Below are 25,359 nucleotides of genomic sequence, written 5' to 3'. Positions count from 1 at the left end.
CACTGTCATGGACCGTATATCAACAGACGGATGTGGCCGCGCTCGACGGAGCCTCTCGCTCGCTGGGTGGTGAGCGTCATCGTAATTGTTGGTGAGTCCCGCCGTGTCGGACGTGTCCAGGGTGGCTTAGCAGGGGGAACACAGGCTCTGGCCCGCAGCGCGTGGCGCCCGTGCGGTTCATCTCCGGGAGGTCTGGCGTCTGTTAGCTGTTTGGCTGTTTGCAGGGTGTGAGGCATAGGCGGGCAGAGGCGTGTGCCCCTGGCATCTTTTCTATCTTGTCTTGAAACGCTGTGCCAGCTCCACTTCTCGGATTTTCAGAGATGGCCACGTCCCCGTGTGCACTGTTCTCTGTTTACATGTCTTCATGTTGTGTGCACTTCAGGGAGTCTCCTGACACAGCGCAGGTTTCTCTGCGTGTACGATACCAACGCAGTGAGCACAGGCCCGGGAGAAAGGTCCCTCCACTCCTGCTGGGCCTGTGGACCTGCGATCAGCGGGCCCAGGTGCTGAAGGGCTGAGAAGTGTTCCAAGTTCAAGTTCACGGGTGGAGGGGCAGCACAGATGGCTCTTCAGGGGCTGAGAGGACCCCGTGTGGTGTGGCTCGTCCGGGTGGGGGCAGGGCTTGTTTCAGGGAGAGTGAGCCGAGAGGAGCGGCCGGGAGGCCACTGCCGTCCGTCGGGTCTGGTCCGCCGAGCGCACCTGTCCTTTCACAGAGACCGCGGCTCCCAGATGCCCACTCAGCAGGCTCCAGCCAGGGGCACGCTGCATGTGAGCTGTTGGGGCCGACAGAGGCCACCAAGGAGCTGGAGGAGCCACGTCCGTTGTCCAGGCCACACCAGGGGCACTGAGTGGAGCCCAGGGACCCCCGCTTGCGGCCCCTGCCGGAGCCGTGGCCATGTAGCACTGGGCTCTCACAGGGGGACAACGTGGTGGCCCAGCCAGCCTGGCCAGCACGTGGCTGTCACCTCATCTGTAGTGCTGCTTCTGCTCAGGCTCTGCGTGCCGCCTCCTTTTGGACGCACCCCTCTTTTATGGGAGAGAGAAGCGTGGTGCAGGCGAGACTGGACGCGGCTGGGGCGCGGCCTGCTCGGCCGCGGCTCCTGTGATGAACCCCAAGGCGGAGAGGGCGCCCAGCTTCACAGCGGCACCACGTGATCCCATGCCGTGGAGCAGGACCAGCCTCAGCGGCGCTCGGAGGCTGTGGAGGCACCTGGGGCTGGGCAGGCGGGGGGGGGGGGGCACGACTGCTTCATGTTGCAGAAGAATGATCGCATCTGGAGGACAGAAAGCACCTTCAGGGTGTCGTGGAAGGAAACCACAGAGGGCGCCCAAGGCAGAGGCAGGTGCGGCGCGTCGGGGGATTAAAGCGTGGCCCCGTGGCCCCATGGCGGCTTCTCCACGCCCTTCGTCCCCTGTGGCCCGCGGGCTTTGCTGGCTCCTCCTCCCCGCTGCAGCTCCACAGAGCCAGGCCCACACCTCTCAGGACGCCAGGCTCCGGCTTGCTTCCACGCCGCTGCCCTTGAGCCTGACCTCGGGCCTGTAAGTGGATTTCTCCACTTTGAACTTGTGTTTCGTTGGCAGCATTTAGAAACAAGAAGTGCACACTGGGAGGATGACCTGAGCAAGGCGTCGAAGACTGATTGCATTCTTGGAGCGCATTTCCTGAGCTCTGAGATCCTGCAGCTGTCCGGCCTCGGGTGTGTGCCACGGGGGCTGCTCTTGCAGACACTGGCTGACCTCTCAGGGTGTGCGCACTCCTGTGCCCTGCACACACACGCACAGCCACACCCTCGTTCCCTAGGAGCTGGAACTGCACGGCCACAGGGGCTGGGATCCTGAGCGAGTCACTTCTCTCCCAGGTGGGCTGGATGTGAGCAGCCTCACATGGCTGCCGATAGCACAGAGGATGAGAAGGTGGGAAGTCGCCCCCTGAGAGCCCTCCATGCGAAGGCATTGAACGCAGGTTGTCAGCCTGTTGCCTGCAGGCACAGGTTATTGTCTGCACCTGCGGGGCCGCAGGATGCCCTGCTGGGCTCCTGGCGTGGCTCAGAGAGGTGGGCCCCATCCGCGAGGGAAGCAAGGTGTGCCGGAGCCCGCGGGTGGCTGGAAGGAAGGACAGGCTCCGGGGGCTGGACTGAGGTGGCAAAGGGGGCTGGAGTCCGTCGGGTTTTAGGGAGGAGGAGCCACGGCAGGTCTCCCAGGCCAGGTGCTCCCGAGGTGAGGGATGCGGGAGTCAGCTGTGGGATGGGGTAGGGTTGTTTCGGGGGCTGGAGGCAGGTGGACAAGCCAGCCAAGTGTGCAGGTCAGGTAGGGCAGAGCCCGCGAGCCCACCCAGGGCGTGTGGAGTTTGATCCTGGCACAGGTTTCTCAGCTGCGAGCTGGCATCAGGGCTCGGTACACTGGTCGCGGGCCTCTGCCCTGCCAGTGTTGTGATGGAGCAGGGCTGAGGGAACGTCCCTTGCCACAGGTTCCCGGGGAATGCGGTGGGCTCTGAGGCCTGCAGGCTGGGCATAGCGGAGGAGGCTGGGGGAGACCTGCTGAGCAGTGTGGGAGATGAGAGGGAAGGGAGGGGCGTTTGGGGTGCCTGGTGCCCAGGCTCGAGCCTCGGCTGGCAGAGGCGGGCATGCTAAGGAAGGAGGACCGGCTGCTCTGTGTGCCCGGCTGCCTCGGTGCAGGGGTCCGTAAGGGGAGACGCTGCAGCGAGTGGCCCTCTGGTCCCTAGGGGAGGAGACCAGTGTCGGTGTGGGCGTCTCCAGTTTACAGAGGTGCCTCGGGCGGGGAATGCTGCTCCTGCAGGAGGGGCGGAAGCCCGCCTGCCTTCCCCATGGCAGCAGCCCGTAGGCCCAGCCCTCTGCAACCACCTGTGTGCAGGGAGGTGGCTGGGACCTGCTCTGGCTAGCAAGCTCCAGGCAGGGCGGGCTCCCTGGGCACCGGGCTGCCGTGGGGGGTCTTGTGGGACCCAGCAGAGTCCAGTGGCTTCGTCCCCTCCAAGGAGCGTCCGTCTTGAGTTGCAGAACGTATATGGGAGTGCCTTTCCGTCCAGCGTCTTCAGTGCGTTTCCTGTTAGGCCGAGACGTCGTGCTGACGTTCGGAGCAGCCCCGGACCCACCCGCTGCAGGGAGAGCTGCTTCTGGGGGAGGCAGGGCCCCTCCCGGCGGTTGGAGGGCCAGCCTTCTGCTGTAGCGTTTGTGTCTTGCAAAACTCCAGATTTCTCTTTAAAGGGAGAGGCACATTATCGTATCCCCAAGGCCAGGCGGCTCGGGGCTGCCGGCCCTGTCTGCTGCCGCCTCTGTGTTGCTAGGTCTCTGCAGGCTGCTCCCCTCACTGCAACCCCGGCAGCCTCTGGGGGTGGGGGTGGGGGCCTGGGAGGAGCCTTTCCCCAGGGCTCACTTCCTGGTGTCCCTGGGGACCGAGGGTCCCACACAAACCCAAGCAGCCTTGCCCAGCTCTCTAGGCCACGTGGTGGCGAGGGGCTAGAAGCCAGGGCCGTGGACAGATGCGCACCGTGCAGGAACTTCCAGTTCCGGGGGCCTTCTTTCACTAGGGTCAGAACAGTAGGCCACCAGGTTCTCCTGCGTCCAGCTAAGAGCCAGGGCAGTGGTGGCTGCCCCTGGCTGTGCGTTGGGATCTCCGAGTGGGCCAGTGCCTGTTTCCGTGCCGGAGGCCAGGGGTGTGCCGGGCATCTGGAGTTCTCAGAGCTCCAGAATAATGCCAGGATGCAGCCGGTGGCGAGAGCCGCTGCGCTGGGGCACCCTGGCAGCCCGCTCCCGTTGGAGGAACTGTGATGTGGCATCAGAAACGATTCTGATCCCCTCCAAAAGGAATCGACTGCTGGGCTGGGAAGGTGTTCTGTAACCAGGGGAGGGGAGGTCAAGGAGAGAGTGACAAGGCTGGCAGGTGCTTTGGGTGAGATTGCGTGTGTGCACACATGTGCACATGTGTGTAAGACACGTGTAGCTGCCTTCAACCGGACATTCTATCCCTGGTGCTGTGTGCACCCCATGCATGTGAGAGAGCTCCAGGAAAGCCAGCTCAGCGAGACTGCAGCCCGGCGCCCCTCAGGGTGGGGGCTTTGCACAGACCCCGCCTCCTGGGTGCCAGTCCTGCGCAGATGCCTGCTTCAAGCTCAGGCGCCAAGGGGGCACGCGGTGGCCAGGGAGCGAACGTTCCAGCACCCCACACATCTCTCCCACCAGTGCGGCTGTTTTCCTTGAATGGGTGTCAGCAATGTGTGGGACCTCCGCCAGGAAAGGCCTCATGGGGGAAGACTTGTCCCCGGGGACCGTCGCTGGGCATGGGTGTGATTACACCGCCTGACACGCTGACACTGGAGCGCATGCCTCTTGTAGAGGGGCTTGGTAATGCCCACCGGAGACCGAAGCAGTGGCCAGCTCCTGCAGTGACCCGTAGCTGCGGGTGTCCTGGAGGGTCCAGCCCCCAGGGAGAGGGGCGCGGGGCTCCCTGCCTGCCGTCACCTGCCCGTGGGCTCCTGCACTCCCCGTGGAGCCCAGCAAACACCCCCACTGCCGCCCTCCATCCCTTTTGTGTCCTGGAGCGTGGAGGGGAGGCATCCCAGTCCCACTTCCTAGCCGAGGGAAGGAAGGAAGCCTCGCCCTCCCTCGGGTCAGCGCTGCCACTTGGAGGCAGTTTTATTTGGGCAGTAAAATCTGAGTTCTTGGCTCAAGTTCTGATGAAACGGAAACCTGGTGCTTAGAGCTGTGGGTATGGTCTCATGCCCCCGTGCCGTGGGGAGGAGAGGTTGGGGGTGATCTTCCTGGTTGATCTCATTCCCTTTCCAAGAGGGCTGGTCCCGGCGTGTCGTCCCAGGACACGGAGGGTTCCGGGTTGCACCATGTCAGCAAGCTCCTTGTGGGGGCGGGGGGGGGGGGATGGCTATGCTATGCTGAGAGCAGTGCTGCGCACCCCGTGGTCCCTTGCCCTGCAGCACCTGTGTGGGTGGGCCCTTGCTGGAAACGGGCAATATTCGGTCTCACCCACGGCCCCAGGGGGCTTTGGTGCACGCCAGGGTTCGAGAACCTCTGGCTGTGTATGCTGTGGCTCTAGAGACGAGACAGTACAAGACGTAGAGAAGGCAGGCTCTTCCTGACCTCCTGGGACCGATCCGCCCCATTGCTGACAGTGAGCACAGGTGGCCTGGGACTGTCACGCCCGGGGAGGGGGTGTTGACTGCTTGGAGCAGTGCACACGGGCGTCCTCCCCAGCCAGCACGCCGGGTCCCTGGGGGGTGGGCGGGTTGCCTTGTTCTGTTCACTCCCGTCCAGGGAAGCTGGCAGCAGGTGTCCTGGCCAAGGAGGGCAGATTGCTTTAACGATGCCGGCATTGACTCCACGTGACGAGAGAGAATGTGTATACATGTTAATATGCGCTCTGTTGGCCGGAGCCGCAGCTCAATAGGCTAATCCTCCGCCTGCGGTGCCAGCACCCCGGGTTCTAGTCCTGTTCGGGGCACCGGATTCTGTCCCAGTTGCTCCTCTTCCAGGCCAGCTCTCTGCTGTGGCCAGGGAGTGCAGTGGAGGATGGCCCAAGTCCTTGGGCCCTGCACCCACGTGGGAGACCAGGAGAAGCACCTGGCTCCTGGCTGTGGATCAACGCAGCGCGCCGGCTGCAGTGGCCATTGGGGGCTGAATCAATGGAAAAAAGGAAGACCTTTCTCTCTCTCTCTCTCTCTCTCTCTCTCACACACACACTGTCCACTCTGCCTGTCAAAAAAAAAAATGACTTTGTTAAAGTGCCAAAAATCCTAGTTTTCAGTATTTTCCTTTAGTATATAAATTGTATCTAGCAAGCTTTTGCAAACACTTTAACATTTTTTAAAAAAGATTTTATTTATTTATTTGACAGGTAGACTTACAGAGAGAGAGAGACAGAGAGAAAGGTCTTCCATCCGCTGGTTCACTCCCCAAATGGCCACAAAGGTCGGAGCTGCGCCGATCTGAGCTTCTTCCTGGTCTCTCATGCAGATGCAGGGGTCCAAGCACTTGGGCCATCCTCCACTGCTTTCCCAGGCCTCAGCAGAGAGACAGATTGGAAGAGGAGCAGCCGGGACTAGAACCGGCACCCGTATGGGATGCCGGCACTGCAGGTGGAGGATCAACCTAGCGCACCACAGTGCTGGCCCCTTTAACATTTTTTAAAATTAATTTTTAAAAAAATTATTTGAAAGAGATCTTCCACCTGCTGGTTGGCACCCCAAGTGCCCACAGCAGCTGACCGCGGGGCCAGGCTGAAGCCAGGAGCCTGGAACGCAGTCTGGGTCTCCCATGTGGGTGGCAGGGACTCAGCTACGTGAGCCGTCACCTGCTGCCTCCCAGGTGTGCATGCGCTGAAGGGGAGCCTGGATTCGAGCCCAGGCCCTCAGTAGGCATGCGGGCATCCCAAGTGGCGTCTTAGCCACGCCTGTAATCACTTCCAAGGCAACGCTGAACACTGTTTGTCTCCATTCACAAATTTGGTGAGTCATGACTTTTAAAACTGCCATTAGCAATTTAGCATATTCAGTTTTATTTTCAAGTTCTTTGGTTGTCTAATTAAAAATACAAACCTTTCACAAGAACCTAGTAATTCTTATAAACTCTCAGTTTCATAAACATGGGAAGTCTTAAGTTCTCATATATTTTAATACTGCTTATAAACCCAGCGCGATTTTGCAATCACAAGTCTAGAGAATGATAGACTTTAAACTAGAATCACTGGTCTAATCCATGAGATGCTCTGCCAAGTTCTCTTAAACACTACAAGTTCTGGGGGGGAAAAGTGGAAATATCCTATCATAAAACGATTACAAGTCTGACTGGCCTCCTTGTGTCTATATTTAGTTCTGAGCATCCACATGGCTGACGTGCGTTCCTCAGAATCTTGGGGTTACTTCCTTAAGTGGTCCTTTCGAAGGATGATTTCTAAAATAATTTTAAGAGGGCCCGGGTTGTGGTGTAGCAGGTTAAGCTGCGGCCTGGAGTGCTGGCCTCCCATGTGGGCGCTGGTTCGGGTGCTGGCTGCTCCACTTTGGTCCAGCTCTCTGCTATGGCCTGGGCGAGCAGCAGAAGGTGGCCCCAGTGCGTGGGCCCCTGTAGCCCCGTGGGAGACCTCCCTGTCTCCTGGCTTCTGCCTGGCCCAGCTCCAACTGTTGCAGCTGTTTAGAGAGCGAACCAGCGATGGAAGATCTTTTCCGTCTCTCCCGCTCTCTAACTCTGCCTTTCAAATCAATAAAAGCACAGTTAGAAGCAGTTGATAATGAAGTTGTCCGCCTTTCTGAAAACTTCAAATGGTGGGTGGTGGGTGCTGTTGTATGGGGCAGTTCACGCGTGTTGTGCAAGAGAAATGGTATGGTTTTTTGGTGCAGAACCATGCCTGGTTCCTTCCTGGCGCACATCTCCCTTGCGCTTTCTGCACCCCTCCCCTGCTTGTCCCTGTCCCCTGCCCCTCAGCACAACGGCTGGGGGGCTGTCTTCCAGTCACCCAGACTCGCTCTTGGGCTCAGGCAAGTCTAAGCAGTTGGCAGAGACGAGAGCCCGGCTGTGGGGGAGCCCGCGGGAGGTGGCCTTGCCGCCCAGGGCGGGTGCCGTGAGCGTGACCGACGCCCTGTTCTCTCCTTTCTGGGCAGGTCGGCCTCATCCAGCTGGGGCATGAGCAGGTGCTGCTGCGGCCCCTCAACAGCTCCCGGGGCCCATTCAGCGGACGAGAACATCTGATCAGGCGCACATGGTCCACCGGGGCCCAGGCACCTGGGCGGTTCTGCAAGGTACTAACAGGTGAGTCTGGGCGAGTGCTTGGCCGGCTGAGAGCGCACGCACAGTTGGCAGCTTTTGGTCCCAAGTGCCCCAAAGTCCTCAGCTCCAGATCGGACTTCCCCACGCGGTCGTGTGTGGTGATCACTGTGTCGTGCCCCGAGGTCCTGGGCTCCAGATCGGACTTCCCCACGTGGTCGTGTGTGGTGATCACTGTGTCATGTGAACACAGTGGAGACGGCTGCTGCAACACTAGGGACCATGTCGCCCCTGCCATCTCTTGGTGACCGAGGTGTCTTCTGTGCCCTGGCTGTGGCTCCCCACGAATCACTGTAGCGGTTCTCAGAGCAGGTGTCTGGGTTGCAGCATTAGCATCTCCTGGAAACCTGGTAGAAAGGTACCTCTCGGGCCAGAGTCAGAATTGGAAACTCCGGGCTGGGGCTGGTCCTCTGTAGCTACATAGCCTCCCTCTCGCTGTTGTGTTTAAAAAGTGCTGCACTGGCTGGCGCTGCGGCTCACTAGGCTAATCCTCCGCCTGCAGCGCCGGCACATCGGGTTCTAGTCCCGGTTAGGGTGCTGGATCCTGCCCCGGTTGCTCCTCTTCCAGGCCAGCTCTCTGCTGTGGCCCGGGAAGGCAGTGGAGGATGGCCCAGGTCCTTAGGCCCTGCACCCGCGTGGGAGACCAGGAGGAAGCACCTGGCTCCTGGCTTCGGATCAGTGCAGCGCACCAGCTGTAGCAGCCATTTTGGGGGGTGAAGCAATGGAAAAGGAAGACCTTTCTCTCTGTCTCTCTCTCTCTCACTGTCTAACTCTGCCTGTCCAAAAAAAATAATAATAATAATAATAAAAAATAAAAAAAAGTGCCACACCGTGACCTTCCCCTAAGACCCAGATCTGACTGGTCTGGGTGGTGACTGGGTGTCAGCGTGTCCTGTTTGTTTGAGATTTACTCACTCGTTGTAAAGGTACAGCCATAGAGGGAGAGGGGAGAGAGATGGAGAGAGATTGATGTTCCATCTGCTGGGTCACTACTCAAATGGCTGCAATGACCAGGTTGGGGCCAGGCCAAAAAAGTCTCCACTGTGGTGCTGGGGCCCAGGCAGTCGGGTCATCCTCCACTGCCTCTCGGGTGCGTTAGCAGGAAGGTGGATCAGAAGCGGAGCAGCCAGGGCTCGAACCAGCCGATGCTCGGCTGTGGGACGCTGGTGTCACAGTGGTGGCTTAGCCCGCTGCGCCGCAGCGCCAGCCCCAGGGCATCGGTGTTTTTAAAGCCGATTCTGTGACGCAGCGTAGAGTGGGGAATCCAGGCGTTTATGTCCTGCGCTTGTTTGAGCAGCTGCAGGTGCTGAAGGGCCCTTCGTGGTGCCGTGTCACAGCTGTCTGCCTGCGAGTGCCCCCCAGGAAGTGGGATCACCCCGTGCTCACAGGCTACCTTCCTCCTAGCAGATCTCGTGACCCCGCGGCTGACCTTTTGTGGTGTCAGGAGCTGTCTGCGTGCAGAGGTAGCAGGTCTCGGTGTGGCATTTCCGTGACCTTGGAGAAGCGCTGATTCTGTCATGAGTGTGGAATAACCTTGCGTATAAACAAGGCTTGCAGCTCAGCCTGGTCACGGCTCAGCCTCCCTGTAGCCTCGGCTGTGGGTGAGGAGGTACCAGACTGGGGCAGGAGTAATCTGTTCCTCTCTGCACCCTGACATAGTGCGGGGCAGATGGACCCTGGCATAGCGTTACTCCTAAGGAAAAGCAGGCAGTTCGGGGAGCAGAGGTCTTGCTAGGTCTGGCTGGCTGGTTGACGTCAGGGTGCAGTCTCAGTGGCCTTGTCCCCTATGATCTTGCTGTTGACCTGCACATTGGGGTCCGAGGCAAGAGGATTTGGCTAGGACATCAGCAGGGGGCTGTCCGCTCCTCCCGCCTGGGTGCACTGATGTGACAGCACCCCCAGCTGCTGTTGGAAGCCCTGTGCTGAGGACTGCTGATGAGCACAGAGCCCGGGGTGGGTGCCTGTGGGAGTGGGTGAGATCCTTCCCCAGGGCCTGGAGCTGAGCCTGCCTCCTCCTCTTCCTCCACCCAAGCCAGCGGTCCCCAGTGCTTCCCTGAACGCAGGAACGGGTGTGCGTGCAGATGAGACGGGAGTTTCGTCTCATGGCTGCCGTCCATCTTTGGAGGGGACAGCGAGGGTTCCTGTGTTTGCACTTCTGTCCCTCGGGCTGGTTTCGGGGCACCCTTTTGATGGCTTGTTTAGTGCGTTAGATAAAATAATAATTAAAAAGAACCGAGGGTTGGGTGCATGCTATGGCAACTGAGGTAAAACGAGAGCAGCCGTGCAAGGCTGCAGAGAGAAATTCCCGAAGCTGCTTCGCTAAGTCCCTGCCCAGGCCTCGCAGCAGCGCGCGGAGAGGTGCAGCAGTGCGTCTTTAAGGTGGCGCCAGAGTCTGGCTCTGCACCGGGTGGCATCGCAGCCACAGGACGGGGATCTCTGCTCCTGGTTCTGTTGCTTCGCAGGAGATACTCGGCGCCTGTTGCTGAGCTGAGAAGGACGCCTTGGCCGTTTGACAGGCTTAGCTGATAAGTCCATTAGGCCTCGTGCAGTTTGGATTAGGTTTCAACCACTGGGCATTTAGAAGTCAGGAAAATTAACTTGCTGAGGCTCCAGCAGAACCCGTGGTTGACGCTTCCTAGCAAGCGTGATCAGATTAACCCGAGGTTTCCCGTGGGAACCTGTTCTCTGTGTGGTTGACCTTGTGCTTGGCTCACCTTGGACGTGGCCAGAGGCAGGGGGAGCCTGGCACCCCCTCTTCCCTCAGGAGCCTCTCTGTCTACGCGGGAGCTGCGTGTGGGTGAGCCCGGTATTGTCTGGGGGAGGAGGGGTTTTACAGAGAAGGAGCTGCCTCCTTCCCTTGGTGACACTCAGCTTGTACCTGCAGTCGTCCGGGGGCTCCTGGTGGGGGGACAGGCTGCTCCTCTTGCCTTCTAGCTCTTTATTTTTAAGACCTTATAAACTGGTCCATAAAACAGGACTCCAGGTTGGAACTTGGCATGAAAGTGTGCAATGTGCAACCCTTTTTTTTTTTTTTTTTTCGGTGAGAGTTTGGTGTTTTGACTATCTTGAAGTGGTCTTCGGTTTTTAAGTGGTGGGTTGGACTTCCAAACTTTTTGTCTTTCCGCTCAGTGTCTCCATTCAGATTTGGTTCAGAATCTTCCCGTCGCCAGCTTTGTGGTGTTCAGGCAGAGTCTGGGTGGTTTTCTCCTCCCCTGGGGTGGGTGTCGCGTGTGGCTGAGAAAGTAGAAGACTCATTTGCCGCAAGTGTCCTCAGAGTAGGGATCCCGCATGTGAGCGTCGCGTCGTGAGCTCCTTGGAACGAGGCGGTGGTGCTCTGAAGTGTGGGTGTCGTAGTTGGAGTTCTGTGACTGTTTGGACGCAGTTACTGCAGCTGTTTGCTGGTGGGCTTGCTTCTCCTGTAGACGACAGTCTTGGGCTTTGGAGGATGCTGTGGCTCCTCAGAAATCGTGTTGCTAACGTACACCGACGTTTGCCTGTGCGCTAATTGTATAGATATGAGGTGTCTTCAGGAAGGTCATGGAAATGCATACTATTTTAAAATTTCATTGTGCCATGAACCTTTCGAAGCCCTTTGCGTAGGTTGAACATTCATACTCCAAAGTCCCAAATGTTTTCCAAATCTGAAACTTGCTGCTCTCCAGAGTTTGGAGCGCGAGGGGTTTCAGGTTTCTGGATTAGGGATGCTGAGCTGGCCAAGTCTTTGCTCATATTGCAAAATCCGAGAAAAGCTGAGAATTGCAGGGCATGGCTGCTTGACCTGTACCGGGAAAAACACAGTCAGGACTCGGGATTCCTATCCATCCGGATTCGTTTGGTTGGAAGTGACGGAGCTCTGACGGCTTACACACCAGAGCTGTCGGGGACTTGGGCCCATGGAGCCGCCCAGGACTGCAGGAGGCGGGGCTCCAGGTGAGGCTTGACCCAGCTCAGCGTCTCCGAAGTCCTTCCTCCTCCTGACAGCTTTGTCCTCGGCTGGCCCCTCCACGGGTGCCAAACGGGCAGCTAGGAGACAGCAGGAAGCTCTTTGTTTAATCCCCATCTGGGTGGGACTGGCTTGGATTGCTTTGCATTCCCCACTGTCCCGAAGACGTCTCTGAAAACTACTAGAGGCAGTGCCACGGCTCTCCCTTCCGAGGGGCTCAATCCAGTCCCCAGGTGCCCATGGAGGCATCGCCCTGCTTCTGTTCCTGCAAGGCACCGCCCCCTTGGCCAGAGTGCCGTGGGGATGGGGGATGCTCTAATCCTCAGGCGGAGGAGAACAGGGCCAGCTCTTTCCTGTTTGCACAGAGAGGGACTGAGCCCTCCGGCTCCCTGCTCCACCTGTGTCCATGCGTGCAGATGGCCCTGGCCTTTGCTCACCTCGGAAGGGCTCGGTCCTGAAAGGCGGCTCAGCTCGCCAAGTGTGTGTGTGGGGGCAGGCGTGCACCTGCTATGTTTATGCACATAGGTGGTTCTGCACTTGTCCCAGCGTCCCTCGTGCAGTGGCAGTGGCCGTCTTTCCTGTCCTGTGTCATGTGAACCAGGAGTGGGGCCTAGAAGAGATGGACTTGAACGGCTGCTCTGAGTTTCTCCAAGTTGATATTTTATTTATGTGCATGTAGAAGTAGTAAGAGTTGTTTCACACGAAAGAGAACAGAGGGCCAGTCTGCCTCCCTATGGTGTGGCCCCAAAGGAGTCTCCTGGACACCTCCGGGCCCGGCGTGGTCTCTGCTCTTGCCAGTGGTTGGAAGAACACATTCTGTGTCTCACGGCTCTGCAGACAGCGAGTCCCGGGTGGAGGTGTCGGCGGGGTTGGCTCCTCTGAGGCCTCTCTCCGTAGCTCTCAGGGGGCCGTCTCCGCCCCAGGTCTCCCGTCCGCGTGTCCGTGCCCACAGCTTGTCTTAGAAGGACACCTGCCATACACCTTCCCTCATGGCTTCACTCAGCTGCTCTAGAAAACCTATCTGCAGCCACAGTCTGAGGTTCCAGGGAAGTGGGAGGGACGGGGACACAGACACGACCTACCTGGTCGGCGTCTCGGGGCCATTGCCAAGGACACCGCCGGGGAGAGGTGGTGTTTCCACTTGCAGCTGCTCTGGGGCCGTGTTCACAGGAGAGCGGCCACAGGTGCCTGGAAGGGAAGCATCGGGTTTAGAGGAAAAAGAGCGAAGCCACGTGAAGGCGCCGGGTTGAAACACGCAGCGCACTTGGCCGGCCGCCCCTCCCGGTTCCCGTCTTGAGAGGCGTTCCAGGGACGCTGGATGCGTAGCAAGCTAGAAAGCCCTGAGCCGCCCTGAGCCCCTTGCACAGCTGGGAGGTACCCTCTGCTGCCCACTCGAGGCGAGGCACACTTGCCGGCCAGTGGCTGACACGTTGGAGCCGCTGCGGCAGCTGTCGGGATGGCTCTCCTTTGATACCCGTTCTCCAGTGTCGAGGGGACCGCTTCAATGCCCTCGTTCTTGGGCAAGTGGAAGAGAGAGGCCCTGCGGAGCCTGGAGCTGGGAGCTGCCGACACCTCCTCTCATCCCGGATCGCCGTTCTCTCCAGTGAGCAAACCCACAGTGCAATCCAGGCCCCTTAGTACCTGCAGCCGGGACGTTGGCCTGCAGGCTGGGTGCTTATCTTGTTCCTGCCACGGGTCCCCGGGACTGAGCACACTGTGCTGAGCAGGACTTCCCGTGGTCCCTGCCTTCAGGGAATGTGTGGGTTGGTGGCAGAGAGGCACCGAGGAAGCCAGCACGTGGCAGGTGCAAATTATTGTTAGTTATGGGATGTTTCAAGCAGGCAAAGACACTGCACAACACGAAAACTAGAAATCCACATACGCACCATTCAGCCGTGGCCCACGTGGACATCTGGCCATGGTTCTTTTATACTGGCTGCGGCTTTTATGAGAGAAATTCACATTGATGCTCATAACAGATTCTCCCACCCGGCACCCCTGTCGTCTCTCTGGAGAGGTCCCCAGAGGTAACCGCCACACCAACACTGGTATGACTCTCTCCTACCCGGGTTTTGGTCCAACACTTTCTTTCTTCTCCCCCCGCCCCAAAGATTGTATTCATTTATTTGAGAGAGTTACAGAGAGTGAGAGACAGACGAGACCATCCACTGGTTCACTCCTCAGATGGCTGCAACTGCCGGAGCTACAGTGATCTGAAGCCAGGAGTTGGGTCTCCACATGGATACAGGGGCCCAAGGACTTGGGCCATCCTCCACTGCTTTCCCAGACCAGAGCAGAGAGCTGGATCAGAAGTGGAGCAGCCAGGTCTCAAACTGGCGCCCATATAGGATGCAGGCAGTGGCTTTACCCACTGCACCACAATGCAGGCCCCCCCAACACTTTCAATATAGCATCATAAGCTGTGTGTTGTTTTGCATGTTTTAATATTTGCATAAGTGGCTTCAGGTCATGCAGCTGCATTTTTCACAGGCTTTAATGTTTTCTGGATTTACCCATGGTAGTAAATACAGATCCGCTTCATTCCTGATTGTACCGGTTGTGGACTTGATTCCTCCTTTCAGAACTAGTTTTGTTTTGTTTTGTTTTCCTCCTGCTGTTTCTTGTTTTCCATTTCTTTAACCTCTATCTGTATCTTTATTCCTTTTCTTTTACGTTCTCTAAATGTCTCAGGTTCCTTTTTTCCTAACTTCTTGCATAGGAGATTCAGTCACTGAATTTTGCTCCGTCTTCATCTCTAGCTTACGTACTAAAGGCTGTCCCTTTGCCTGTAAGAACACTATGCAGAAGGTGCCCAGAGCCTCTGTCAGGGAGGCGGCTGAAGACCAAGAAGCGGTTCCTGGTGACCTCGGCTGTGCTCCCTGGGAGTACCAGGCAGCCAGGAAGAGTAGATGTGGGATGGCTCCTCCCTCAGCTGCCACTGTCAGACACTCCCCCCCCCCCCCCCCGCTGCAGGAGGTAAACTGCTAGCACCTAAGCATTGCGCAGGCTTCACTCTGCCAGGTGTGCCCCGATATCTGCCCAAGGGGACAGACTCAGCGTCCGTGTCACAGTGGCGTGGTGTCCCTGTGGCGGAGTTTGCATGTCCACTGCAGGGGGGCGGGGGAGCTTGTGATGGTGGACGTGAGGATTTGTGCTCAGCTGTGAGAGGGGCTCAGCCTCCATCCCTGGGGGTCCCCCACCCTTGGTCACTTCCTCTCCTGGTTAGTGTATGAGCGTGCTTCAAAAAATTCATGGGAAAAGGCGTTAAAAGATACACCTAAGTTTATTTTGATGCAAATAGCCACCATGTGTAGCTGGAGGATACAGATTAGCCAAGGGCATTTCCGACGCTCTAAGGTACAATGGACTCCTCTTTCCTTCATGTCTTGCACTTTTTATGTTTTTGGCCTGTATCTCTCTATTCTTTTCAAAAATTTTAAAAAGATTTACTTGAAAGGCAGAGCTAGAAAGAGATATCCTCCATCCACTGGTTCATTCTCCACATGGCTGTGGAGGCTGGGGCTGCGCCAGGCTGAAGCCGGGACCCTGGAACTCCATCTGGTCTCCCACGTGGGTGCAGGGGCCCAAGCACTTGGACCATCTTCTGCTGCTTTCCCTGGTGCATTAGCAGGGAGCTGGATCGGGAGCAGAGTGGCGGGGACTTGAGCCAGCGCCCATATGGGATGCCGCCATCATGGGCAGTGCCTCAGCCTGCTGCCTGCGACACCGGCCCCCCTTTCTCTGTGTTCTGAAGAATCGCCTCTCGGGTCACCCAGGTGGCCAGGTTCCCCTGAACTGGAGCTGACCTCCGCCGAGTCCGTCGGCTGAGCTTTCCGTTTCAGTGGTGGTGTTGTCCACTCTTGTACTTGCGGGTGCGCCTCTGTCTGATGCCGGCCCTTTTCCTAATCTCAGTGTGGTTCTACCTTTACTGTTTTGGATGTTTTTAGCAGAATTATTTGAAGTCTCCTTTGATGTTGTTGCCTTCTTAATTTCTTCAGGGTGCTGATCCTGCTTGCTCTCGTCTGCTCATTCAGCCTCAGGTGGGCCACTTCCTTGTGTGGGCTGTGATCAAGTCAGGCTGACGGGACCTCACCCTCTTGCCTCCACACCCTGGGTGAAGGAAAAACCCAATTCCCCATGCACTTCTGTCAGACGCCCAGGACTCTGTCATAGGTCCAAGCATGATTTCTGTGTTCATCCCTGGGGTGCGTGCAGCCAGGAGTGGTGCACGTTTGCGTGTGGAGCACAGGCTGGGGCCTTGCCTGCACCTCTTCCCTGTGCCCTGGATGGAGCTGCCGACCCCCGCACGTCCGTGTGGCCGGAATCCGCTGCCTTGCCGGGGCGCAGATCGCCCTTACGCTGTTTCGGGCACGACGCTGCCCGCATTTCTGGTGCTCTGAGCTGTCACTTTCTGTTCTTTGCATTTGCCTATGCTGTTACCTTGGGCAGCTTACAGGTGGCGGTGGGAACATCCACCATAGAGCGCCAGCGGATCCTGGGTCTGGTGAGGGTCTAGCGGACTGCGCCTTCTTGCTGTGACTTCCGGAGGTAGGTGCTGGTGGAGAACTCGCCTGAGCCTGTGGGGAGGGCCCTCGGCCCCGTCGTGAGGATTCCCCGCGCCTGGCACTATCTCCTCCCTTTGCAGCCAGGTTTCAGGGCCCGAGTTTTGGGCCACAGACCTCCAGCCCACAGTACTTCTAGGATACTTCTGGGGGAGGGTGCCGGCAGTACCCCGGGTCTCTGCAGTCAGGCGACCGTGTCTCCGAGTTTGCTGTTGATGAGCAGTGTCCTTGGCACGGCTGTGTTACTCTCGGACCCTGGAGGGTGAGGGAAGGCCCAGCACCTCATCCTGCCCGCCTCGGTCCCTGCCACTCACCCCCCACCCCCTCGCTGATGGAAGCCTCCCCTCCCATGCTGTGTAGCTGTCCCCAGGGCCGTACAGGTGCAGGGCGGTCATGGGCAGGCATTTTGCTTCCAGCTTTCTGGTCACTGCTGGAAACCATGTGGCCAAGTCCCCAGGATCTAGAAAGCAGCTGCAACGTGCTTGCATGGCCCCTGACGAGGGTGCGTTTGGGAGGTGCCCGTGGCGGGGCCGTGGTGGTCCCATTCTCTCTGGGGTTGTGGCGTGGCCGGGTCTCCCCGCCACTCTGCTCTCACCGCCTCTGCCCCTGCAGCCTCGTCTCAAGCTGCCCCCACCCCACCCTGTCCCTCTGCGATTGTTTGGGGAGCTCGGGTTTCAGACCCTGAACCAGGATTGGCTTTTGTGCCCGGCAGGCCCACAGCTTCTGCTCTGGGCCCTGCCACGCTCCCCGCTGCCCTGTCACAGTGGCCCCAGAGAAGAGCCACAGTCACAGCTGTGTGTCCACGGACGCAAGTCCCCCTCAGTGCAAGTGCCGTGAGCTTTCTGGATGTTCCACGTTGACCTCACGTGGAAACTGCGTCTGCTGTCTCAGGCGGGAGGTGTGTGTGGGCCTGGCAGAGTGCAGCCTGTGCATTGCTGGGTGCAGCAGCCTACCTTGGGTAGTGGGGTAGGGGTGCGGGGGTGGGGGACGGCTCTGTGATAATGGCCACTGAGCGAGGAGCCATTCTTTAAGACCAGCGGGTCTGCCCAGCTCCTGCCCCTGTGAGCAAGCAGCCCCACGCCCACACCTCCTGGCAGCCTGGTGCTCCCAGAGGGCGCTGCTGAGGTGCAGGTCCGCCAGCCTGACACAGGCCCCCAGCCTGACTCAGGCCCCCCAGCCTGCCTCAGGCCCCCCAGCCTGCCACAGGCCCCCAAGCCTGACTCAGGCCCCCCAGCCTGACTCAGGCCCCCCAGCCTGACTCAGGCCCCCCAGCCTGCCACAGGCCCCCCAGCCTGCCACAGGCCCCCCAGCCTGACACAGGCCCCCCAGCCTGACTCAGGCCCCCCAGCCTGCCACAGGCCCCCTAGCCTGACTCAGGCCCCCCAGCCTGCCACAGGCCCCCCAGCCTGACACAGGCCCCCCAGCCTGACTCAGGCCCCCCAGCCTGACACAGGCCCCCCAGCCTGACTCAGGCCCCCCAGCCTGACACAGGCCCCCCAGCCTGACTCAGGCCCCCCAGCCTGCCACAGGTCCCCCAGCCTGACACAGGCCCCCCAGCCTGACTCAGGCCCCCGGCTGCCGTTTGCAGTGAGGCTCAGGAGGAGCGTGTCAGGCTGGACACCGTGTCACCCCGCGCTCGTCCCGGCCCCTTGATCTCAGTTCCATTTCTGTTTCAGACAAGTGACCCAAGACGCTGTTGGCGTTTTCTCTTGTGCTTGGGTGGAGGATGCTGGTTAAGTCCCCTGAGTTGAAATTAAAACCCAGTTACACCCCTGTGCGTTGTTCCCGGACGCGGAGACTGAGGAGGCCCTGGAGGATGCTGTGGGTCGACCCTGCCTTGGCTGCAACCCTTGAGCTGCTGCTCGTGACGCCTGCACCCTCCATGGGGTGCCTGGGTGCACCTCCAGCTCCCTGCTCGTGCACCTGGGAGGCAGCAGGTGAGGCTCGAGCGTGTGGGTCCCTGCCACCCACCTGGGAGGCACAGGTGGGGTTCCCAGCTCCCGGCTTTGGCCTGGCTCAGTCCTGGCTGTTGCAGGAGTTCGGGAAGTGACCCAGTGGATGGGAAATCTGCGTCCATCTCTGTCTCATGCTTAGGGAAATAAGCCAGTCTCAAAAAGACAAATATGACAAGTTTTCCCTGATCTGTGGTTATATACAGAGGACAAAAATATGTAACATGTGAGCAAAGTTGACATTTTCAGATTTTGTTATTGTTTATAGCCACTTACTACTTATGGAATATTTAGTGGAGGGTCAACCTTATGATTATAAAAAAGTTGAAAGTATGTCATTATAAAAATTAAAAACAAGGAAGAGGGTGGGGTGGGAAGTATCATGCTTTTAAAACTGTATGTAATACATGAGATTTATTCTCTTTATATAAAATTTTAAAAGGAAAAAATTTAAAAAATGGACACTACCCATTTCCTGCCTATGTGGTCCATGCGGCTCCTCTGTGCTGTGCAGAGGTCCTGAGCCACGTCAGCTCTTTCTCTTCTTCCTACCTTCATCTGGAAGAATGGAAACGCCGATATTTTACCTCCATGGTTGCTGGGAGTTCAGTGAGCTGATGTCAGTATGCTTCCATCACGTAGAAGTTATTGATATATAAAGTGTCATCACTTTAGTCCATGGAGTGCGCTTCCTGACAGCCAAGCCAGAGATGAGGGGTTGGGTGAGGTGGCTGGTGTGGGTGGGGGAGGGTTCCAGGCAGTGTTGTCCTGATGGTTAAGGACTCGCTGGTGAAGGTCTCGTAGGTGTTTTTCTGCCAGAGCTTTGGACCACTTTCTCAACACTCTCTCCTGGTAAGCAGATGTGGTTCTTTGGCCTTCTAGGAAGTCAGCCGGCAGAATGCCTTGTGCGTCCCCAAAACCTGTTGCTGTGACCTCTGCTGTTGACTGGTCTGCTTTTGCTTTGGCCGGACCACTGCCGCCTCTCAGTAGCCATTGCTTTGATCATGTTCTGTCTTCAGGAAGGTACTGATAAAACCAGATTCCATCTCCTGCTACAGTTCTTTGAAGAATTCCTGTAGAATCTTGATCTCATTTGTTGGAAAACTTCTATTGAAAGCTCTGTTCTTGTCTCCTGCACCCAGCGAGCCGAAAGCTTGCTCCACATAATTTTTCAGTGAGGAATCTGTGGGCTGAGCCGGTTGAGATGTCTGTAGTGTTGGCTGATGTTTCTGCAGTTGGGAGTCCACTTCAGTTAGGGCACAGATAAGGTGATCTTTTTTTCTTGCAAATTAATATGGATGTGTGCCACTGTTTTGGTGTCATCCCATGCTTCTTCATACATGGTTATCCACTGGTTATCGGGGCTTTGTTCCCTGTAAGTGACTTTTGCCATTCTTCCGCCCAAGCTTCACCATCAATTTGATGTTTGCTCTGGCTTCAATTTAGGCAGAGTTCATGCTGCTCTGCTAGGGGCTCTGTGTCTAACTGACGCCTTATCCTTCTTAGTGCCTCCAACTAGACCCTGCTTCTGTCCAGTTACTTCAGGGTGATTTGGGCACAGAAGCATTTGAAATTCGGGCATCAGTTTTCCATCGTGTGTATTTCCACGGACGTTGGGAAGACCTCCTCATATATTCAGGGAAAAATCCTTGTGTACGAACAGGCAGGTGACCTGCTAATACGGCTCCCTCCTTCTGCAGCCTCCTTTTACGAAGCAGAGTCATTCAGAAGGAGCTTGGAGATCTGTGAAGGGCTTCCCAGGCCTTGCACACGGGGGCTCCCTGCTGCCCGCCGGCCCCACCTGCGCACCTGCACTTGCCTCTCCCAGGCCTTGCTGTGTGGTCTGAGCAGTCAAGCAGATACACCAGGCCTGGAGGTGGTGCTTGGATGAGTCTCTATGTAAATATTGGTGAGGTTCTATATGCTTTTCAGCCCTCAGTGACTGTGTGTGTGTTCTCAAAACTGGCTCGAGTGTGCTTGATTTTTAGGACTCGGTGTTTTATGTGTCATATGCCCCCCTCATCCAGGGTAGGTTGCTGCCTGTTTGCTGTTGGCTATTTAGAGTGCTGCACGGGTGCTAGGATCCAGCACTGAACAGGAGACATCCTGGAGCAACTGCGTACACCCCCTGTCGCACCCTGCGAGTGCCCCTTCCTTCCCTAGGGGAGTGCAGGGTGGAGGGACTTTGAGTCCCCGTGGTGCTGGCTGGGAAGGCTAGAGGGGAGGAGGGACCGGGGGACCCGGCCAGCAGGCAAATGGCTGAGGCTCCGGAGCGGGAGCGGAAGCGTCCACGTGGGATGTGGGCGTCGTGACCTTGTCCTGCAGCGGGTACCCGGGTAGGGGGTGGACGTCCTGCCTGCCTGCTGGCCCTGGTCCCTGTCCCCAGCACCCTTGTATGCTCTCCACACCGCTCTTCCCTCCGAGACCAGGTGGGCTCCGGGACCCTGGGTTGTGCTCCGCAGCTGTGTGCTGAGCTGCTGGCTCCTGTGCGTCTCAGCCTCGGTTTGTAAAACGCTCGTGGCTGAGGTGGTCTGGCTCCTTGTCCTTCTCCGCCTCCTAACCCAGTTTTTTCCCAGGCTGCACCTTCTGTTCCTACCGTCTCTTGCCCAGTTGCCCCGCGCGGCAGGCCTCTTGCTGTGTCTCCCCAGCTCAGTCGCCGAGCGACAGCTGCCTGTCTCTGGTTGGCTGCAAGGTGCCTCCTTGTCTTTGTAACTCGGTGTTTCTGAACCAAACCCCAGTGTGGTGATGCCTGCCCGCCAACCTAGTACCTTTGGGGAAAAGGTTTCAATCACCTGGACTCAGCAATTCAAAAAACAGCTCTTGGCACTCTAATCCTTGTCCCCTTCATTCATATTCCCCCGTACTTTAGAAAAATATTATTACACGTATTGACGGGGGGAGGGGAGAGATTGATTCCATTCTCTGATTCACTCCCCAAATGCCTGCCCTGGCTAAGGCCCAGGCTGGAGCCGGGAGCCGGGAGTGCAGTCCAGGTCTCCCAGCTACACTGAGGCATCGCCACTGCCTCCCAGGGCCTGCACTGCCGGGAAGCTGGACTCCGGGGTCGAAGGCAGGTATCAGCCCAGGGTTCCGGTGAGGGCCGTGAGCCTCACTGCGAGGCCCCGCGCTTTGATCTATACACAGTCCCTGACGTACAGTGCCATCAGTAGAAGTGTGTTCAGTAGAAGTCGGGCTTGGGGGTTTTGAATTCGGATCTCCTCTTTGGCTCGATTCTCTCCGGTGATGCCGGGTGGCAGGAGGACATGCAGCTCTTGTTAGCATGGTGACCATCGGGGGGAAGCACTCACAGGCCACATGTGCCGGGCTGCTCGGCTGGGTTAGGCTACTCCGCATTTTCCAGTTAGGGTATTTGACACATGGGATGGGTATGTCTGGAGGTTAACCCCCTGGTGAGTCAGGGTGTTTGTGGTTACAAAGTTGCAAACAGCTTTGGTTTACTTGTCCCACACATTCACTCCAACATTTCCCACTTGCTCTATATATTTGTCATCTCCCTCTCTCTTCCCCCCTCCCCACCTGCCTTTCACCTTCCTCTTCCCCTCCACGTGCACTTTTTTTCTGACCAGTTGAGAGTAGTCTGTGGACGTCATGTCCCCTCATCTGTACGTTGTCTGCATTTTCTAAGAACCCTTGTGAACCAAGGGACTAGATGAAGGAGATGAGACACGGGAGCGGTGCTGTTGTCTGGTACCAACTTGTACTTAAGCTTCTGCAGTAGGCCCGTGAGCATCCCCCACAGCTCTCCTTGGTCTAAAATCTCACATTGCATATGGCTTCCCACTTGCTTAAAGTGTCTTCAGGTCTGGGCAAGTTCCTTAGCCCATCTTCCCGTTTCTTCAAAAATACTAGCACGCGCTGGTTCCCTCGTGGGGTGTCTCTGCATTTGGTCTTGCCTGTTTTTTGCGGGTAGGTTGAAGCTGTGCAGTTCAGGCTTGCTGGTGTGCTGTGTGTCCCTTTACCGTGCACGCTGGCTCGTGCCTCCTGGGAAGGTGCGTTTGTAGGTTTCTCGGTTAACCTGCTGTGAGGTGACCTTTCCATAAATGATTAGGAAGTAATTTGGGGGGCTATTTGGAGGCCATGTGAGTGTCCTGTTCTTAATCAGTTTCCTCCAGTAGTTTTAGCATCCCTTGGTTCTTGACAGAGCCCGTTATTACTGTCAGAGTTTGGAAATGCTGGGGTTTTTAAACTCCCATCATTTTATCCATGTTTCTCACTGCCACCCTCCAGGGGAAGTTACCCTTCTCCCTCGTTCACTTACTTATGTCTCTGTGGACTGGCAGGTTCTTATGTATCCATGGATACTTGTTTATGGCTCTGTTTATTTTTTTTTTTAATTTTTAAAAAAATTTATTTGACAGGTAGAATTATAGACAGAGAGAGAGAGGTCTTCCTTCCGTTGGTTCACTGCCCAAATGGCTGCTACGGCCGCTGATCCCAGCCTGGAGCCAGGTGCTTCCTCTTGGTCTCCCATGCGGGTGCAGGGCCCAAGCACCTGGGCCATCCTCCACTGCCTTCCCGGGCCACAGCGGAGAGCTGGACTGGAAGAGGAGCAACTGGGACTAGAACCTGGTGCCCATATGGGATGCTGGCGCCGCAGGCGGAGGATTAAGCAAGTGAGCCATGGCGCTGGCCCCCTGTAGCTCTGTTTATTCTGATGTTTAACTCTCAGATTCGGCAGTGTAAGATCAGACAGGACAGTGGATTGCTGTGGCTTTTGCAACATTATAGCAACATGCATATGACTTTTCTCCTTAGCTTTTTTTTTTTTTTTAAGATTTATTTATTTATTTGAAACTCAGAGTTACACAGAGAGAGAAGGCGAACAGAGAGAGAGAGAGAGAGAGAGAGAGAGGTCTTCCATCCGATGGTTCACTCCCCAATTGGCCACAACTGCCAGAGCTGTGCAGATCCAAATCCAGGTGCCAGTAGCCTCCTCCGGGTCTCCCATGTGGGTGCAGGGGCCCAAGGATTTGGGCCATTTTCTGCTACTTTCCCAGGCCACAGTAGAGAGCTGGATCGGAAGTGGAGCAGCCAGGTCTTGAACCAGCGCCCATATGGGATGCCGGCCTTCAGGCCAGCTTTAACCCGCTGTGCCACAGCGCCGGCCCCTCTCCTTATATATATTAATATATTATGTAAATGGTCTCCTGGTGTTATACCAACCTTAAATTCATGGAATAAATTACACTACATTGTGGGGTATTGTTTATTTATTTATTTTTAAAGATTTATTTATTTGAAGCCGGCGCCGTGGCTCAATAGGCTAATCCTCCACCTTGCGGCGCCGGCACACCGGGTTCTAGTCCCGGTCGGGGCGCCGGATTCTGTCCCGGTTGCCCCTCTTCCAGGCCAGCTCTCTGCTATGGCCAGGGAGTGCAGTGGAGGATGGCCCAGGTGCTTGGGCCCTGCACCCCATGGGAGACCAGGAAAAGCACCTGGCTCCTGGCTCCTGCCATCGGATCAGCGCGGTGCGCCGGCTGCAGCGGCGGCCATTGGAGGGTGAACCAACGGCAAAGGAAGACCTTTCTCTCTCTGTCTCTCTCTCTCACTGTCCACTCTACTCTGCCTGTCAAAAAAAAAAAAAAAAAAAAAAAGATTTATTTATTTGAAAGAGTTACAGAGAAGGAGAGGCAGAGAGAGAGAAATCTTCTATCTGCTGGTTCACTCCCCAGATGGCCACAACGGCCAGAGCCGCACTGATCTGAAGCCAGGAGCTTCCATTTCTCCCACATGGGTATGGGGCCCATGGACTTGAGCCATCTTCTACCTCTTTCCAAGGCCATAGCAGAGAGCTGGAGCAGAACTGGAAGAGCCAGGACTGGAACCGGCGCCCGTATGGGATGCCGGCACTGCAAATGGCGACTTTACCTGCTATGCCACGGCGCTGGCCCCGGGATGTTATTTATTTAAAGTGATGTTGCATTCCTGGGCCAGTGTTATGGCAGAGTTGGTTAAGTTGCTGCCTACGATGCTGGCATCCTCTGTTGGTGCTAGTTTGAGTCCCGACTGCTGCACTTCCCATCCAGCATCTTGCTAATAAACCTGGGAAAGCAGTGGGAGGTGGCTCAAGTCCTTGGGGCCCTGCTACCTGCCTGGGAGACCCGGATGGAGCTCTAGGCTCCTGGCTTTGGTTTAGCCCAGCTCTGTCCACTGCAGCCTAAATTAGGGTGTGAACCAGTAGAAGAAAGATTGCACGCACTCATGGACTCGCTCTCTCTCTCTGGAAGGCTGCCTTTCAAATAAATAAGTGAATCTGCAAACAACTTTACTGCACCCTATATGCTAATGTTGTATTTAAACACTTTGCACCCAAGTCTGGGTTGCTCTGTAACTGCTTGTGCGTGCACACGCTGTCATTCTCCGCCGAGTCACTGATGTCCAACCAGCTCCACAGTAAACAGTGTGCTCACTTTCCTTGATTGTGGCTGTCCTCAGAGGGGGTGAGCCAGGCAGGCCGTCGGGCCTCGCGGGGTCTGGTGGAGCCCCCTGCAGAGCCGTCGCAGCTCCGTGCTCCTGTGTGTCTTTCCTCTGTGTCTTCTACAAAAGCTCGCTTGGTTGCTGCCTGGGGTCAGTCTGGGTGACTCACGCTTCCTGCAAACTTCATCCAGGTTTTCCATCAGTGCACAGAACGCCCCTGTAGTGAGCAGATTAAGGAATTATAATTTGATGTGGCTCAGACTAGATTGCACATTCCTGGGTCTAAGGCCTTTTGGTGTATTAAAGCTATTATGGAGCAACCTCTGTGTCTTTTCATCACTCTTGAGAATACGGCTTGCTTTTGGAGGCCTGACTCAGATGTCGCTTTCTCCAGGAAGCCCTCTCTGATTGCCTGCCCTACCTGGCGCCTGGTCTGCATTCTGAGTGTCACGTTCTCTTTCTCTCTTGTGTCTTGCCTTCATTGTATCCGAGGTCTCTGAGTGATGGCAAGACTTGTGCATTACTTTGCTTATTGCCACTGTAACAAAACAGCACAGATGCATTATCTGACGGCTCAAGTCTGGAACCCACTTTTCTGTGCTGTACTCAGGGTGTCTGCAGGACTGGTTCCTCCTGGGGGCTCTGGGGAGCCCCACATCCTGGCCTTCTCCAGCTCTAGG

General features: G+C 56.9%; 1 protein-coding gene across 1 annotated transcript in view; it reads left to right on the top strand.

The window, feature by feature from the left end:
* The window catches only part of ADAMTS17 (ADAM metallopeptidase with thrombospondin type 1 motif 17), a 268,667-nt gene that overhangs the window by 2,681 nt on the left and 240,627 nt on the right, over nucleotides 1–25,359 (top strand). Inside the window, exon 3 of the mRNA XM_051822951.2 lies at nucleotides 7,622–7,769. Within this exon, the coding sequence (XP_051678911.2) occupies nucleotides 7,622–7,769 (148 nt within the window). The remainder of the gene's footprint in view (nucleotides 1–7,621; nucleotides 7,770–25,359) is intronic.

The sequence above is a fragment of the Oryctolagus cuniculus genome, chromosome 12 (assembly GCF_964237555.1).
Source record: "Oryctolagus cuniculus chromosome 12, mOryCun1.1, whole genome shotgun sequence".
Classification (NCBI taxonomy): domain Eukaryota; kingdom Metazoa; phylum Chordata; class Mammalia; order Lagomorpha; family Leporidae; genus Oryctolagus; species Oryctolagus cuniculus.
The sequence above is the reverse complement of the archived record's forward strand: the minus strand, read 5'-3'. Positions and strand labels throughout refer to the sequence as shown.